The 18,992-nt window shown below is 46.0% G+C and overlaps 1 protein-coding gene across 3 annotated transcripts in view; it reads left to right on the top strand.

Annotated features, from left to right (window-relative positions):
- The window catches only part of SLIT1 (slit guidance ligand 1), a 617,918-nt gene that overhangs the window by 528,881 nt on the left and 70,045 nt on the right, over nucleotides 1-18,992 (top strand). For all 3 annotated transcript variants that reach the window (XM_068257843.1, XM_068257844.1, XM_068257845.1), the window contains 3 exons: nucleotides 72-235; nucleotides 6,397-6,521; nucleotides 12,672-12,766. In XM_068257843.1, coding sequence (XP_068113944.1) covers nucleotides 72-235; nucleotides 6,397-6,521; nucleotides 12,672-12,766 — 384 coding nt within the window. The remainder of the gene's footprint in view (nucleotides 1-71; nucleotides 236-6,396; nucleotides 6,522-12,671; nucleotides 12,767-18,992) is intronic.

Below are 18,992 nucleotides of genomic sequence, written 5' to 3'. Positions count from 1 at the left end.
TGGAAGATCTATAGCACAGTAACTGTCACAGAACGCTGCTCGTTCTCCTAACCAGTGATTTTGTCTGTTAGAGCCATCGGCGCCAACCCCCTGTACTGCGACTGCAACCTGCGCTGGCTGTCCAACTGGGTGAAGACCGGCTACAAGGAACCGGGCATTGCCCGCTGCACAGGACCGCCAGACATGGACGGGAAGCTGCTCCTCACCACGCCGGCCAAGAAATTCGAGTGCACAGGTAGTGACATCACCACCAGCAATAGTGACATCACATCCATTATCACCACCAGCAATAGTGAATGGCTTTCCCCGGGGCTCCTCAGCAGCACTAATAATGCATGTTACAGGGTGCAATACAGTTTAACAAAAACCGTGTGAAGTCAGCTTCATCACGACCTGGGAGGGGCCCCAGCGTCTTCACGGCCTGGGAGGGGCTCCAGCATTACCAGGGCCTGGGAGGGGCACCAGCGTCACCACGGCCTGGGAGGGGCCTCAGCGTTACCATGGCCTGGGAGGGACACCAGCGTCACCACGGCCTGGGAGGTTCCCCGGCGTCATTGCCGCCTGGGAGAAGTACCCAGCATCACCACCGCCTGGGTGGGGCCTATTCAGGGAGAAGAGGGCATTCATTTTCAGGGATTGTCATTGAGATGCAAATAATTCCAAATAGATGAAGGATTATGGGAATTTTATGCAGCTTAAAAATGGGCCAATCACCTCCCACCAAGGTTTAATTTGGTCAATTTTCAAGAAGCATACATTTGCATACATAATTTGTAAAACCCCTGCAGCAATTTGTAATGATTTGCGTCTTGTTGACGATCTCTATTCATTTTCTCCAGACGCTGCATTATGATTCCACCAGAGAGTGTAATAAGCTTGTAAAGCATCCAGAAAACCTGGACTGAATATGAGGGGGGGGGGATGGTTGGGTGTAAGCTACAAGTCCTGCATGCTGAAATCTAATGACAACCTGTGTGGAGGGATAATTATCGGAGAGCCGGGATTGATCTGTTGGCCACATCGACCAGTGTATGGCCACCTCAGGACTTTTTATAGGCTAAGCTTGACCCCGCCCCTTTCCCAGCCCTTTAGAAGTCAGCCAATCACAGCTGTGACACAGCCACTCCTGAATCCTGGGAAGCGGGAACCATGCTCTGCTTTCCAGAAGATCTTTCCCAGCAACATGCCCCAAATTTCCATGTTTTTGGGTTGTGGGCAGACTAATACATTCAGCTACATAGACAAGTCATGTTAGAAATGCAATCATTCTATCCGGAGAGCCTCTTTAATCCTGTATAAAGTGGGCCAGCCTCCCTGCGTGGCGGATCGCCTGCTTAGGTCATGCTTTGCATTGCAGCAACTTTTGTGCAGGGTGCTAATGGGCTGTTCCGCCATGATGTCTCTCCCCCTGGTCCGGCCGCGTCTCCATGGAGACACACCATGACATGCTCTGCAGACACTCTAAGTATATATATAGCTTCCTGCTCTCATATCTCCCACCACAGGTTCAGCCGTACAATGGCAAGGATCCATGTATAGCTGGTTAAATAACCCTAAAACCAAAGCCCAGGAAGGAGAAGCCCTCGTTGTGCGGAGTGGTGGTGGGAAGCGCGGTCTCGTGCGTACCGTTTATACACGGTCACATTGTGCTCCCTCTATTCATAGCACACACCGTATGAACGGAACGCACACGCTGGCCATAGAGTGACAGGATGTTCCGGTTACTGCGTTCACCGGTCCTCCGGAACCTCGCCGATCTGATTCTAATGACCTTCAGCGCTGCTGCCATGTGGAATTCTGGGAGAAGCCTCCATCTGTGCCCCCTCCAGCCCTCCCATCTCTGACCTTCTGCCATTGTTTTAGGGTGGCTATATTTATGCTTCTCCTGTGGATTAAAGAGACAGGATCCTGATTTACTACCTGCGCTGCTGCGTGTGCCACTTTCCAATGAGCTTTTTGGTCAGCAATGTATTATGGAAATTTCCTTCGGTGAATATTTGTTACAATTGCTCAGCAGAGCGGAACGTTCTGTGGCTTCCGAGCTATAAAACAATGCGCTGCTTAAATCATCCCACTTGTATTAAATTGTAGACATGGCACTTGTGACAAATATTTAAAAGGGCGGTGAGGGAATTTGACTTTTAAATTGCATCTAAATGAGCTTATTTCAGAGCAGTAGAGAGCGGTGGTAGCCTGGAGAGCGCCTGCCGTGGCCAATAGGATTGTAGGTCAATGTTGTCATATGAGTCTGAAAGAGTTAAATATCAGGTATGTAAGTGGCTGACTCAGTCCTGACTCAGACAGGAAGTGACTACAGTGTGACCCTCACTGATAAGACATTCCAACTATAAAATACTTTCCTAGCAGAAAATGGCTTCTGAGAGCAGGAAAGGGATAAAAAGGGGAATTTCTTATCAGTGAAGGTCACACTGTAGTCACTTCCTGTCTGAGTCAGGACTGAGTCAGCCACTTACATACCTGATATTTAACTCTTTCAGGCAGAGAAAGAAAAAAAGGAATAGAGCCTAGTTATTTGTGTGCTAGGCACTGTACATACACATGTCTATCTCATCATGTCACTTCGGGTGTCCTTTAATGTCCAATCCCCAGTATTAGCACTGCCACTCGGTACACTTGTACCTGCAGTCTCCAGAAGAGGGCGCCCTACAGAGTGTATGTTGTAAAAAGAACAGGCAGAGTTCAGCAGAAAAAGTGCTGTGCCTTCAGTGGCTCCTCCCTGTTTTTCTTCATGGTTGTCACATGACCATGTGCAGAGAACGCCTGGGAAAGTGCTGGGTGTTCAGTGAAAAATTATCAATTAGGTGGAATTGTGTCTGGAAACTTTAACAATTAACACTAGCACACTTGTCTGTTTTCATGCATGCTTTCTGCGCAGGAAAACTGCGAAGCAATGTTTATCAATGGGCTAGATAACACTTTGAGATAAAATGACTGAAGAAAAAATTGCTTGGGTCTATAAATGAAGATATTGATAATCTATCCTACTCTATTCAATCTTCTGAAAAGTTGTACAGAAATGTTCACCAATTCTGATCAAGATTTATCGAATAAAAGGGAAATTTGATCAGATTTCTGCACAATGATCGTTTTTATCAAAATGCTGTGAATACAAATCTTATTATTGTATGGTGTGTGGTCACCTTAAAGAGGAACTTCAGCCTAAACAAACTTACTGCCATTAAAGAGACTCTGAAGCCAGTTTAAAAACGGCTTTTTACCTTATATTTATCTGAGGAATGTTTGCCCCTGCTAAAACGCCGCTATCCCGCGGCAGAACGAGGGGTCTTTACCCCCCGAATCCCCCGGGGCACACTCGAGGAGCGCTTCCTGTAGAGGCAGAGTTTTTCGGCTGCAGCTCTGCCTCTACATGCGTCTATCAGCGCGTATCTCCGCCTTTCCCCCCGCCCCTCTGTCTTCCTTCACAGAGAGGGGTGGGGGAGAGGCGGAGATTCGCCGGCTGATAGACGCGCTGAGAGGCAGAGCTACAGCCGAAAGCTCTGCCTCTAACAGCAGCAAAATCCACAACCAAGAAAGTCATGGATTTTGCAGGGGGGGTTTGGGGGGTAAAGACCCCTCGTTCTGCCGCGGGATAGCAGCGTTTTATCAGGGGCAAACATGCCTCAGATAAATAAAAGGGAAAAAGCCATTTTTAAACTGGCTTCAGTGTTTCTTTAAGTTACATTTAGTTATGTTAAATAAAATAGATATGTAATATAATCTCTTACACACCCTGTTTTAAAAGAAAAGGCGCAAAGGTTTGTGATTTCATGGGGGCAGCCATATTTTTGGTTGAAAGGAGGTGACAGGGAGCATGAGACACAGTTCCAACTGTCCTGTGTCCTGATCACCCCTCCCAGTTGCTAGGCAATGAGAACAACATCATCAAAAATCCCATCATGCTTTGCACAGCATCAGGGGAAAAATGCCCGGGCAGTTTTCTTTGATGGGGCGGAGCTTAGCTTCTGTACAGCCAAAAATGAGGCTTAGGTAAGAAAAACAAAGTTCTGATGCTGTGAAACTGTTAAAGAAACACCATGGCCTCGATTCATCAACACTTAGCAAATTTGTTAACAACAGTTTGGTAAAATACCGAATTTGTTAACTTCATTTCAGGATTCATCAAAGTTATCTACAGCTGTTAGCGAACATTCGGTAACCATTCGGTAACGATTCGCTAAAACGGAATAAAGTGCAATTCATGAAAATGAAAGTGGGCGTGGTTTAGCGTTACATTTAGGATTAGTTATCTCCTTCACTGCTCTGTCGTTATTCCTGTCAGATCATTGCTGACAGAGAAGATGGAGCCATGTGAAGTGGTTATGTATCAGCTGAGAGTGATTCAAAGGCGCAGAAGGGCAAGAATAAGGTCTGCAACCATATAAATTTGTAAGAGAATAGATTTATTTGCTATAACACGACATCTGCATTTCTCTTGAATCATCTTGTAAGAGAACACAGGCAGTGTCAGGGTTAACTAATTTGCTAGCTGCACTATATTTTTTTTTTAGAAAAGGCTCCAATCAAATTGTGGGATTGTCCCAAGCCACTCCCAGAATCCTGGTCCAGGTGTTACGCCCTATTCAGAATGTTGCTACGTAGTGCTCAAAGGACTGCCCTTTACCCACAATTCCATGGGAATCTTATGGCCTTGTGTTAAATTACCGCTGTAAAATGGAAATATCGACACGTTACCGAATGGTTACCGAATTGTTATCGAATTCACACCGAATGAGGAAAAACCTTGATGAATACAACTAGAAATCGCTAAACTTCGAATTCGGTAATTTAACAAACTGGAAAAAGTTATCTCAAAGACAATGATGAATCGAGGCCCAAGTCTTTTCAGTGTTGCTGAGCAGATTTTTAGTCTGGAAGTTCACTTTAAAGAGACGCTGAAGTCTCAAGACAAACATCTTTTTATTTAAAAAATGTGTTTAATATGCTAGCCCTACCTAAACTGCCACATTCCCGCCGCTGTAATCTATCTAAATCCCCCCTAACACCCCCCTCCCTCTCCCCCGCAAAATCCATGACTTTCTTGGTGGTGGATTTTGCTGCCCCAAGCGCTTCCGTGTGAGGCAGAGCTATGAGCTGCAGCTCTGCCTCTACACGCGTCTGTCAGTGGCGGATCTCCGCCTCTCCCTCGCCCCTCTCAGTGAAGGAAGACTGAGAGGGGCGGGGGAGAGGCGGCGATCTGGGATGATAGACGCGCTGAGAGGCAGGGCTATGAGCTGCAGCCCTAGCTCACACTCATCTGTCAGTGGCGGATCTCCGCCTCTCCCCCACCCCTCTCAGTGAAGGAAGACTGAGAGGGGCGGGGGAGAGGCGGCGATCTGGGATGATAGACGCGCTGAGAGGCAGGGCTATGAGCTGCAGCCCTAGCTCACACTCATCTGTCAGTGGCGGATCTCCGCCTCTCCCCCACCCCTCTCAGTGAAGGAAGACTGAGAGGGGCGGGGAAGAGGCGGCGATCCTGGCTGACAGACGCGCTGAGAGGCAGAGCTGCGGCTCATGGCTCTGCCTCACACGGAAGCACTGCCTGGATTGCCCCCCGGGGAGTTAGGGGGGATTTAGATAGAGTACAGCGGCGGGAATGTGGTGGTTTAGGCAGGGCTAGCATATTAAACATATTTTTTAAATAAAAAGATGTTTTTCTTGAGACTTCAGAGTCCCTAAGGGTAACACAAGGGTCGCAGATAAGCAAGCATTACTTCCATATGTTGAGATTAGAATCCGTCATGTTAATAATTCTAAGTCGATACAAATGTAAGTTTCATGCAAATGTGTGCAGCTGGGAAAGGACCAATCAAATAAAGCAGCTTCTTCACCTGATTGGTCCATTTCCAAGCTGCAGAATGATTTGCATGCCAATGACCATCCCTAGTTATTAATGTAATGGTGAGATTTGTACAACCATACAGAACTTTTACTATGTTTCTTATGTGAAATTAGTAAAGATTGAATGTGGCTTTTTTCGTTTGTGCGAAAATTTGACATTTTTGGGAAGATTTTAGTCAAATTAAAATTTGGGGGATAATAAATGGGCGTGAGATGAGAAAACTAATTTTTAGGGATGATCAATGAGATACAAATATTTCCGAGTTCATGCAGATTTATGTAGATTTTTTATGCAAATATATACAGCTTAAAAATCTGGGGGCGGGACATGATTGGTCCATTTTCAGGCTGCATAAAAATGTACATAAGTTTGCATGAACTTGGAAATATTTGCATCATGGTTTGCGGTCAGCGGACCTCAGAAAATACATTTCCAAAAAACGTATCTCAAAAAAGGTGTTCGGGGAAAATGACATCATACAAAAACATCTGGTAAGAATGGAAATTTAAATGTGAAATTGACTTCTTTTTTTGTAGGACCACCGAGTGTAAGCATCCTGGCCAAGTGTCACCCCTGTCTGTCCAGCCCGTGTCACAACCAGGCCACCTGTCACAGCGACCCCGTGGAGCACTACAAGTGCGTGTGTCCAGTCGGCTTCAAGGTACGAGTCCCCCGAGGGAACGCCAGTGTCTCTGCATGGGATCAGCTCATTGTCAGGAGTATTTGTTAATGTGATAGGCCCAGTGCACACCCTCTAGCACAGCCTTTCTCAATCTTTCTACCCTGGAGGAACCCTGTAAATAACTTTTGGATCTCAAGGAACCCCTGCAAACAATGTTTTGGTCTGGAGGAACCCCTACATTTATTTTGCAGGAGGCGTGGTCTTTAAGTAGGTTAGGCTGCTAATTTCACTACCTCCTATTACACTGCCACTCATTATACTGTCTCCTGACCCCCCAATTTAGTGCTTCTTGTTACAGTACCACCTATTATAGTGTGCTCTATTATACTTCCCCCATGATGGGGTAAAATGCCAAGGATCCCCTGCAGAGTCCTCAAGAAACTCTGGTTGAAAAAGCCTGCCCTAGCAGATCTGCAAAACGCTGGAGGTTTTTGAAGCGGATTTCAGAGCCATTCTAGGCATGTATAGAGACATTTTCTAAACATGCTTAGCGTTTTTTGGAGCGTTTTTGTGTAGCAGATTTCACATATTGTTACAGTAAAGCTGTTACTGAACAGCTACTGTAACAAAAACTCCTGGAGAACCCAGGGCTGTGGAGACGGTCCAAAAATCCACCGACTCCGACTCCTCAGTTTAGGATTCCACCGACTCCTCGATTCCGACTCCTCTAATTTGCATATTACAATTTTGTTCATTAAAAGTATGTAACATGAAATTCGTCTCTTAACTGCCAACGCTTAGGAATTTTACAAGACAACTGAAGTGAGAAGCATATGTAGACTGCTATATTTATTCCCTTTAGACTAAAACTAGTCCTTGGTAAGAGTACTTGTAAAAGGTACAGACTGGAACAAAGAACATCTATCAGGCCCTAGGCAATGTAAGTGTGGGTACATGTAAGAATGATGTGCAGGTACTCTGCAGGGGAATGAGGAGATTGTAAACAGACAACACCTCTGTGTTCAATGTGCACAGCATTCTCAGTGGATTCCCTGCAGCTCTGTGGGGAGTGCATATGTAGAGTATAGTACTACTGTGTAACAAAGTAAACCTGAGACAGATGAAATTAAAGTTTTATACATACCTGGGGCTTCCTCCAGCCGCCTTCAGAATAATCAGTCCCTCGTTGTCGTCCTCCACCACCTGGATCTTCTGCTATGAGTCCAGGTACTTGAGCCAGTCGGGTGTAGTGCGCATGCACACACTCCGCCGCCAGGAGCATACTACACCTGCGCAGCACTATTGTGCAGGTGCAGAATGTTCCTGGCTGTTGGAGCGGCATGCGGCCGGACATCACTGACTGGCTGAATTACCAAGACTCATAGCAGAAGATCCGGGTGGTGGAGGACAGCGAGGGACTGATTAGCCTGAAGGGGGCTGGAGGAAGCCCCAGGTATGTATAAAACTTTACTTTTCATCTGTCTCAGGTACCCTTTAATTTGCAGTCACTAAACCAAATTTTAACAACATATCAAATTATTTGCTTTCATCAGCAAAGGGAGTGCATACATTTGCATAAATCAGCATCAATGCAGAATTATTTCCATCTCATTGACCATCTCTATTAGTGACACAGCTACACATCAGGCTTTATTCTTACAGCATAGATGTTATTTAGTATATATAAGAGATTCCTGTGTACACATCATATAAACAGTCACAATCAGATATGTATATCTGACCTTAAAAATACGGGGACTGCTTTATTGAAGCAGCACAACTAATTTTGATTGGTTTATTTCATTTTTGTGGACTAAGCACAGCTATTACTGTATATATACTGTATATATACATTATTTTTAATGACTATTATCTGAGAAATAGAACATTTTATCATATTTTCTATTTTAATTACAGTTACAAATTCATTAGGAGTCGGAGTCGGTGCATTTTTTTCCGACTCCGACTCCAGGCACCCAAAATTGCCCGACTCCACGACTCCGACTCCACAGCCCTGTGAGAACCGTTCTGATCTAGCATTTTTGCAGAGCGGGTTTCCTCTTTCCTATATTTTAACATTGAGGCAGAAACGCCTCAGAAATCTAAAAACTTCGGCAGCCCCCGAGTTTGTGTTTGTGGAAAAAACTAACCGCTCTGGTGTCCACCATCCCATTTACTTTCATTAGCCAAGTGGTTTTCCTCCTGCATGCGGTTTTTAAAAAACGTTTAAGAACTGCTCTGGTGTGCACCAGCTCTCTGTATGCTTAGGCTCAGCCACACTGTAAGGTGCATTTCAGCATCGCTGAAAATCGCTAGCGTTTTGGAAATCACTATGGAAGTGCTCTCACCTAAGGCAATTTGCTGAAATGCAAACATGCTGCCTGCAGCATTTTCTGAGTGATTAGCGTTTCAATGTTAAGTATAAGAGCGCTGGTAAATCTCTCTGAAAGGGCGGGTCTGCACACAATCAACAGAGTTTTTCCAACCATTTTCTAGCGTTTTTACCAACCAAACCTTGCAGTTTACCTACAAAACACCTCTTTTTCCTGTGCAGATGTCATTGAGATTAGATAATTTAGTTCAATTATTCCGTTAGGTCGAATAAAAAGATTTTTCCAGTATGTCCGATTAGATTTTTCTCGAAAAAACGGGATACTCGCTCGAATTTCTTGATCGAAAAAAAATATTTTCGACTTTCATTAGATTCAATCATTTAGATCGAGTAAACGGGAAAATCGAACGTTTCTATTGTATCGTGTATGGGCACCGTGAGACAGACACAGCTTATTGAACTAGAAATCGCAAAACGCTAATCGCTTTCTGTACAGTGAAAAAATCACTGGAAAATCTCTAGGAAAAAAAAAAAAGCTAGAAAACTCCAGAAAATCGCTCATTGTTTGCGATTTCTAGTGTGAATGGGCCCTAAGCGCTTTTCTGAGCGCTTGTGATCGATTAACACTTTCTGAGCGCTTTTTAAAAATCTGTCCCATTCACTTTCATTAAAATCACGGTAAGAATCGCACAAAAATCACCGCGATTTTTCCCGTACGTGATCACTACGGTTTGTACGAGAATTTTTTAACGCGATTTTAATGAGTGAATGGGAGCAATTTTTAAAAAGCGCTCAGAAAGCACTGATCAATCGCAAAGCGCTCAGAAAAGTGCTTATAGTGCGGCTGAGCCCCTTCTACCTAATAAACACCTGAAATGTCAGCTATCAGTGGCTGTATTACTATAATGTGCTTCTGTGCATAACTTTCTCCAACACAACATTCTGGTTGAACTCGATGGATGACTCTGTAACTTTCTCCAGCACAATATCCACGTCGCATTCACATACACGACCTCTGCCGGCTAGTAGTCATGCCATGTTTTAGCGTGACGATTAGTATAAAAAAAAATACACATATATCCAGGCACATCGCCTCTAGTTAGGACATTAAATAAGTTATTAAGGAAAGGGAGGTGCTGAAGGGGGTGTGGCCAGAAAATTAGCAAAAATCAAGTAACCCTTCGCACTCTCGCATGCAAATGTTCAAACAAATGCATTCACAGATTCACTCATCCAGGCACCACTGTTATCCCTACAGCTAAGTTAAAAGCCGGGGTCTTAGTTCACAGAAGAATGCATTCTTATGCTTAGTCACCTATACTGCGCAGAAGTACCCAGTTAAACATAGGTGTCCTAACTCTGGCCCTGTAACATGCATAGTGCAGACATGCAAGCATTCATTGCATCAAACCTATCTAGGGATTAGGAGCACACATCCTGACGTCCTCTCCTGGGACAGATAGTGCATCTTACCAATCGCACAAGGGAGCTAACGTAATGTATCCATGTGCACCATGCACATACACCAGCATAAGCTGTGTGCATGCTGACAAACACATACAGGGGAGGAGGGAGTGCACTGAATTAGACCCTAGCCACAGGGGTCAGTAACAAGAAAAAAATACATATATCCAGGCACATCACCTCTAGTTAGGACATTAAATCAGTTATTAAAGAAAAGGAAGGGGGTGTGGCCAGAAAATTAGCAAAAATCAAGTAACCCTTCGCACACTCGCATGCAAATGTTCAAACAATGAAAATGCATTCACAGATTCACTCATCCAGGCACCACTGTTATCCTTACGGCTAAGTGAAAATCGCACAAAAATCACTGCGATTTTTCCCGTACGCGATCACATCACATTAGTTCACAGAAGAATGCATTCTTATGCTTAGTCACCTACACTGCGCACAAGTACCCAGGTAAACGTAGGTGTCCTAACTCTGGCCCTGTAACATGCATAGTGCAGACAGGTGTTACTTGATTGTGTGCGAAGGGTTACTTGATTTTTGCGACTAATATAAAGGAATACATTGGAGAGCACATTTGAGTGTTGTTGTCCTGCAGATGCAGGAATAGCGCCCAGTTTATCTCGTATCTCGTATATAATGTATCTCAGTCCTGTCGTAGCATAATAATCAACACCTAGCAAATTACAGGTATCCACTAATTAGCAGAAATACCTCGCTTGTTTTTACTTGCATAGAAAAAGCTCCACTGCGCAGAAAACGCAGATAGGCCACCTGACAAAAGGTACTGATTGCGTGATTTCCCCGTACCGGAGAAGCGTGCACAATTAAAATCTGCCAATATTTTTGCGTGTTTTGAATGAGTAATTTCAATCCTCTCCTGTCCCGACAGGTGGTGCAGAACCGCGATCTGAGTGCGGGATAAAGCATATTTATTATTTTACGACTCCCGAGTTCTGGCGGTAGATCCAGAGGCAAGGGCAGAGCGTGGTGCATTAGAGCGCAGCTGAAATTCAGCTTTATGATAACGCAGGGAGTCGGAGAGTTGCTTTTACAGCCAGCCTTCAGAGCTCTTATGTCGTACTTCACATCAAGTACCGTGCTGTTCCTGCCGCATGTTTTACTAGGCTTAATGGAGTTCTGTAGCAGCCGTATGAATAGCTGAGATCTCTGCAGAAAACTCAGATTTGTAAATATCTGCAGTTTTGTTATGTTTTGTACAACAAGAGACATTGGCAGCGCTTCCAAACAGAGGCTGCACCCGAATAGACTACCTGCAATAGATGTGCAGAGCTCCACAATGTGGACTAAAATACACAACTTGCATTCAAAACAGGTACAGCAAAGGAGGACGTTAGCTTCAGTATAAATAATATGTGCACAAACTATTCCCTACTAGACTTCCCCACGGCGGTGACGGGTCCTCTCGGGGAAGAACTACCGCTAGTCTAACGATAAAAACACAATTTTTTCCTAGTGCTGCTAGTCATAAAATGGTATACACATTTCTCTCAAACAGACATCAGACAAATGACAGCACTCATATGGCCCATACTCACAGGCTACAATTGTCACCGCAACACGCGGCGCGCGCGCGTTGCGGCGACAGGTCGCCCGCGAGTATGAGGCGTTGCACGGGCGCGCACCCCGAACCGTCGCTCGTGTCGCCAGACGATTGGCGCGGTCAATCGCCTGGCGACAGTTGCCGCCGCAACTCCGCCGCAACTGTCGCTAGTCCGCGTGAGTATGCGGACTAGCGACAGCAACCTCCATAAAGAACACGGAGCTTCCGGCGGGGGGAGGAGGAACTTCGGCGACAGCTTCCGTCGCAGCGTTCCCTCTTCCGCGCGTGTACGCGGAGGGACGTGGCAAAGAGCTGTCGCTGAACTGTCGCGCACACGCCCCCGTGTGCTAGCGACAGAGAAGAAAAGTTGCCCGTGAGTATGGGCCAATAGGCTGCAACTGAATTGTAGACCAACAGAGGCATGCAGAGCCCCACAGGGCTAAATACATGCGTTGAATGCAAATCAGATGCAAATCATGTACTAGTTCTAATCTATAATTTGAATGTAAATTGATGCACATGGATGCAGCTAGCCATAAGTATACTTACATGAGTTTTGTACAGCAGGAGACATTGGCAGCGCTTCCAAACAGAGGCTGCACCCGAACTAACTACCTGCAATAGATGTGCAGAGCTCCACAATGTGGACTAAAATCAAGGCATGTGTTTAGCCCTGTGGGGCTCTGCATGCCTCTGTTGGTCTACAATTCAGTTGCAGCCTATGAGCACTGTCATTTGTTTGATGTCAGTTGTGTTATGTTGGCCAGAATCCTCTGCTTGTCTTGCTGAATAACACAGACCGGTTCTCTTGTTGTTTATACAGGGTAAGAATTGTGAGATCTCGCTGAACGCCTGTTCTAGCAGCCCGTGTGACAATCAGGGGACGTGTCACCCCAAAGACAACGCTAGCGGATTCATGTGAGTACATCAGATTGTTTATGAGCCTGAGGATAACTAGAGACAATGCTAATAACACCTCCTGGCCCCGAGATGGCTAATTATTGCCGCGCTGACCTTACGTATACATGCGATCGCACAGACGCCGCTACCTGCCAGCTCCACGACCTCATTTGTGTCACCAGCCTGCAGAATACACACAGCTTGTCTCATTTCACTGCCTTCCAGCTGGGATGGGGAAATGAAGTGATGCGATTGGCTGCTTTCAGCCTCAGACATTATTATTTGTTCTATATGTAAAGCTGTGGTCCTTAAGTGGTTAAATTAAAGGAATACTATCAATTAAAACTTTTTTTGATTACTGTATATTAGGGTACACATTGCCACTGGTTCCTTTACACCAGTGATCTGCAAACTTGACTCTCCAGCTGTTAAGGAACTACAAGTCCCACAATGCATTGCGGCAGTCTGACAGCCACAGTCATGATTCATAAAGGCAAATGCATTGCGGGACTTGTTGTTGGAGAGCCAAGTTTGCAGATCATTGCTTTACATAGCTGGCAAATCTACTTCACTGTGTGACAGCATGCAGAGGAGTCTGAGGAGGAGGCTGAGCAGAGGCGGTAACAGGCAGCCTGTTGCTGCAATATAACTAGCAGTCAGGGAGAAATGTATACACTACTCCTGACTGACTGCTTGTGATGTTACACTCCTCCTGGCTGCATCTATTTCTGCACACTGCAACTAAAACCTACAAACTGCGAGTGAAGCTGGAAAACGAAAGATGCCCATTAACGGGACAATCTCCCAAGTGATCGACTGTATAATCGATTGGATCAAGTACCGTTAATGGTGCAGAGTAGCAACGTTTGTTCTATTGATCATTAAATCGATCAGAATGATTTTTTATGGTGCCCATACATGGTACAATTTAAAAAAATTGATTTTTTTAATCAAGAAAATGTTTTCGCTAAAAATACGATCGGACATGTTGGAAAGAATCTTTATATTCCATCCAATGGAATAATCAAATTAAATTAAAGAGACGCTGTAACTTCAAAAAGATCCCCTGGGGGGTACTCACCTCGGGTGGGGGAAGCCTCCGGATCCTAATGAGGCTTCCCACGCCGTCCTCTGTCCCACGGGGGTCTCGCGGCAGCCCTCCGAACAGCCGGCGACACACCCGACTGTCAGTTCAATATTTACCTTTGCTGGCTCCAGCGGGGGCGCTGTGGCTGCTTTCGGCTCGGAAATAGATGGAAATACCCGATCTCCGTCGGGTCCGCTCTACTACGCAGGCGCCGGAAACTTGCGCCTGCGCAGTACAGCGGACCCGACGGCGATCGGGTATTTCCGCCTACTTCGGAGCCGACAGCCACCAGAGCGCCTGCGCAGGAGCCGGGAAGGTAAATATTACGTCACGGCTGTACGGAGGGCTGCAGCAAGACCCCTGAGGGATGGAGAGTCCACTTCCTATCAGCAGATAATGTGGCTCTCATTCGTCAGTCGGGAATGAATATTGAGTGATGTGTAGAAGGCCTGAGGTAAACCTACACAACCAGATATAGAATAGAGTCTGAGCATTTCTCCCCAGTGGGATCATTATGGAGATCTTTCCCTCACTGCCATGTCTGCTGCACCTCTTCCTGTACCTCTTCCTGCACCTCTTCCTGCACCTCTTCCTGTACCTCTTCCTGTACCTCTCTGCCAGGGTTATCCAGCTGAGACGCACCTCCTTCCTGTACCTCTTCCTGTACCTCGCTGCCGGGGTTATCCAGCTGGGACGCACCTCCTTCCTGTACCTCTTCCTGTACCTCGCTGCCGGGGTTATCCAGCTGGGACGCACCTCCTTCCTGTACCTCTTCCTGTACCTCTCTACCGGGTTATCCAGCTGAGACGCACCTCCTTACTGTACCTCTTCCTGTACCTCGCTGCCGGGGTTATCCAGCTGGGACGCACCTCCTTCCTGTACCTCTTCCTGTACCTCACTGCCGGGGTTATCCAGCTAGGACGCACCTCTTTCCTGTGCCGATACCAAAACCTGAGGACAGCTTTATTCAAATCCGGAACTCCGCCTTCCAGCACCCAATGTTCAAAAAGTACATTCTCCGCCCACAGCCCCTAACTGCTGCAGAAGGGCAGGTTCACCACTGCTGCTCCGCCCACAGCCCCTAACTGCTGCAGAAGGGCAGGTTCACCACTGCTGCTCCACCCACAGCCCCTAACTGCTACAGAAGGGCAGGTTCACCACTGCTGCTCCGCCCACAGCCCCTAACTGCTGCAGAAGGGCAGGTTCACCACTGCTGCTCCGCCCACAGCCCCTAACTGCTGCAGAAGGGCAGGTTCACCACTCGGTCTGTCAGGCTCCGCAGTAGTTTAAGATGTAACTTTGTGCTGGTTTTACCTGCCAGTATGGTGTGGCCTAGTTTTGCCAATGTGTCTATAAGTAAATTGTTATCGTTCTATAATATGATGTTTCAATGATGAGATTTGTGAAACTAAAAGGAAACAGATATGGCGGCCTCCATATCCCTCTCACCTCGGGTTCCCTTTAAGAAATAAAATACTAGATTCAAAACCTGCCTTGAAAAAAAACTGAGTGTCAGAATCCAGTATTGTGCCAATAATATAAAAGAAAGCTTGACTTTAGAAATCTCATCCATAATGCGGAGGAATGGGCTAAATGGCTCCTCCGCTTATAAAGAAGCGTCTCTTTACTTCATCTGTACTTTGCCTTCTTAAAGTGGACTCAAATTAAAAATACAAGATTTCAGAAATAAAATCTATTTTCTAAATTACAATAATAAATAGCGGCCTTTTTTCAGCTGCATGATGACAAATATAAAATATTTTACATTTATTGGAGGAACCCCTCCCTTACTTTCATATTGCCGGGACAGAATCCGGCAGACTGGTGGAGTAGGAGGTGTCCAGCAAAGGAGGAATTGCTAATGACTGCCACCTGTATAACCCTAGTTGTGAAAAGAGAAGGGTAAAAAGCATGCACTGAAATGCTCATAGGCTTGAAGGAGTGTTTATTTATCTTTGTATGTGTCAGAGTGGTGCAACTAAATATTTTTAATTAAAAAAAATGTTTGGTTTGGGTACACTTTAAAACAGAAGGAATTTGCGATAAGCCAGCTTTAAAGTGAACCTCCAGACTAAAAATCTACTCAGCAGCCCTTGGCTTGGTGTTTCTTTAAAGGGTACCAGAGACGCCGGAATCCTAAAAAGAAAAAAAGCTATTATACATACCTGGGGCTTCCTCCAGCCCCATAAGCCTGCATCTCTCCCACGCCACCATCCTCCGCTTCCTGGATCGCCGGTACCAGGTCCCGTCACTTCCGGCGGACGCAGCCAAATGTCCGCATGAGCAGGGTCTCCCTCCATACCCGTACGCATGCGGCTGCGCAGTATGCAGTCGCATGCGTACGGGTATGCTGGGAGCCCCTGTGATGTGGACAATTGTCCGCGTGCTGCCGCCGACTGGCCGAAACTACGGGACCCGGTACCGCCGGATACAGGAAGCGGAGGAGGGCGGCGTGGGAGCGATCCGTGCGTATGGGGCTGGAGGAAGCCCCAGGTATGTATAAAATCTTCTTTCTGGGGCCTCTGGTTCCCTTTAACAGTTTCACAGCATCAGAACTTTGTATTTTTTCCCAAGCCTCATTTTTAGCTGCACAGAAGCTAAGCTCCGCCACATCAAAGAAAACTGCCCTGGCATTTTCCCCCTGATACTGTGCAAAGCATGATGAGATTTCTGATGTTGTATCTTTAATTAACATACCTAATGTAACTTAATGACAGTAGGTTTGTTTAGGCTGGAGTTCCTCTTTAAGTGAACATCTGTGGTTACCCACAATGCACCACTACTGAATATGCAAATTATCTCTTTATGCTCCTGAAGCCAGGTTTGCATCCAGAACAGCCACAGCCACATCAACATTACGTGCAGGCAGCCTGTTTCAGACTGTTGTTCCTCATCAGTGCACGGCAGGGATTGATATGGCTGTATGAGATAGGTAGAGATGAGCCGAAATTTTCGAAATTTCGAACTGCTTTTATTACGAATGCGAAATTTAACATTACGACCCAAATTCGTAATTTCGTAATTAATTTTCAAATCGTAATTTACAATTTCGTAATCGAAATTTCACTCCCGTAATAACGAATTTCGTGTCTCCAACCGAAATTTTACTTTTTCAGGTTTGTAAGGGTTTCTATCCCTCTAGATGCCTAAAATGAATAGCACAGCCAGCCAGCCGCCTCCTCCTCCTCCTCCTCCTCCTCCTCCTCCTCCTCCTCCTCCTCCCTCTCTCTCTCTCTCTCTCTCTCCAGAGATCTGTAGTATTTCAAAACCATACTCACATTCATGACATGTCCAGGGATCAAACCCAGGCCAACCACATGGAAGACAGCTATGCTCACCACCATACCACCAAACACACACTAAATAGACTGCTAACCTAAATCTTACTTGTAGACAGTCATATGAGACACATGCTGGGTGCAGGGCTTTGTGATTGGACCATGGACCATGCGATAGAGTGAGGTGCAAAAATGAAATCATGCCTAGCAGAGGATGGTTTCACAATGCTAAATGCTAGGCTGGCTGTGGTGCAATTGGTTAGTGCGTCTGGCTGGTAACAGCAAGGTTACAGGTTCGATTCCATCCAGGCATGTCTTTTCCTTTTGCGTTCAACAGTTGTCCAAACAGAGCCAACAGAGCCCCAGATAGCCATGTAGAGTTAGGTCACAGCTAGCCTGGCTGTGGTGCAATTGGTTAGTGTGTCTGGCTGGTAACAGTAAGGTTACAGGTTCGATTCCATCCAGGCATGTCTTTTCCTTTTGCGTTCAACAGTTGTCCAAACAGAGCCAACAGAGCCCCAGATAGCCATGTAGAGTTAGGTCACAGCTAGCCTGGCTGTGGTGCAATTGGTTAGTGTGTCTGGCTGGTAACAGCAAGGTTACAGGTTCGATTCCATCCAGGCATGTCTTTTCCTTTTGCGTTCAACAGTTGTCCAAACAGAGCCAACAGAGCCCCAGATAGCCATGTAGAGTTAGGTCACAGCTAGCCTGGCTGTGGTGCAATTGGTTAGTGTGTCTGGCTGGTAACAGTAAGGTTACAGGTTCGATTCCATCCAGGCATGTCTTTTCCTTTTGCGTTCAACAGTTGTCCAAACAGAGCCAACAGAGCCCCAGATAGCCATGTAGAGTTAGGTCACAGCTAGCCTGGCTGTGGTGCAATTGGTTAGTGTGTCTGGCTGGTAACAGCAAGGTTACAGGTTCGATTCCATCCAGGCATGTCTTTTCCTTTTGCGTTCAACAGTTGTCCAAACAGAGCCAACAGAGCCCCAGATAGCCATGTAGAGTTAGGTCACAGCTAGCCTGGCTGTGGTGCAATTGGTTAGTGTGTCTGGCTGGTAACAGCAAGGTTACAGGTTCGATTCCATCCAGGCATGTCTTTTCCTTTTGCGTTCAACAGTTGTCCAAACAGAGCCAACAGAGCCCCAGATAGCCATGTAGAGTTAGGTCACAGCTAGCCTGGCTGTGGTGCAATTGGTTAGTGTGTCTGGTTGGTAACAGCAAGGTTACAGGTTTGATTCCATCCAGGCATGTCTTTTCCTTTTGAGTTCAACAGTTGTCCAAACACCGAGCACAAAGTTTTGCATGCGTAAAGTTTTACGCACGCAAAATACCCCATGGGGTTCAATGGCGCAGCGCGCGCACGCAAAAGGAAAAGACATGCCTGGATGGAATCGAACCTGTAACCTTACTGTTACCAGCCAGACACACTAACCAATTGCACCACAGCCAGGCTAGCTGTGACCTAACTCTACATGGCTATCTGGGGCTCTGTTGGCTCTGTTTGGACAACTGTTGAACGCAAAAGGAAAAGACATGCCTGGATGGAATCAAACCTGTAACCTTACTGTTACCAGCCAGACACACTAACCAATTGCACCACAGCCAGGCTAGCATTTAGCATTGTGAAACCATCCTCTGCTAGGCATGATTTCATTTTTGCACCTCACTCTATCGCATGGTCCATGGTCCAATCACAAAGCCCTGCACCCAGCATGTGTCTCATATGACTGTCTACAAGTAAGATTTAGGTTAGCAGTCTATTTAGTGTGTGTTTGGTGGTATGGTGGTGAGCATAGCTGTCTTCCATGTGGTTGGCCTGGGTTTGATCCCTGGACATGTCATGAATGTGAGTATGGTTTTGAAATACTACAGATCTCGA

The sequence above is a fragment of the Hyperolius riggenbachi genome, chromosome 10, assembly GCF_040937935.1.
Source record: "Hyperolius riggenbachi isolate aHypRig1 chromosome 10, aHypRig1.pri, whole genome shotgun sequence".
In the NCBI taxonomy this organism is placed as follows: domain Eukaryota; kingdom Metazoa; phylum Chordata; class Amphibia; order Anura; family Hyperoliidae; genus Hyperolius; species Hyperolius riggenbachi.
The sequence above is the reverse complement of the archived record's forward strand: the minus strand, read 5'-3'. Positions and strand labels throughout refer to the sequence as shown.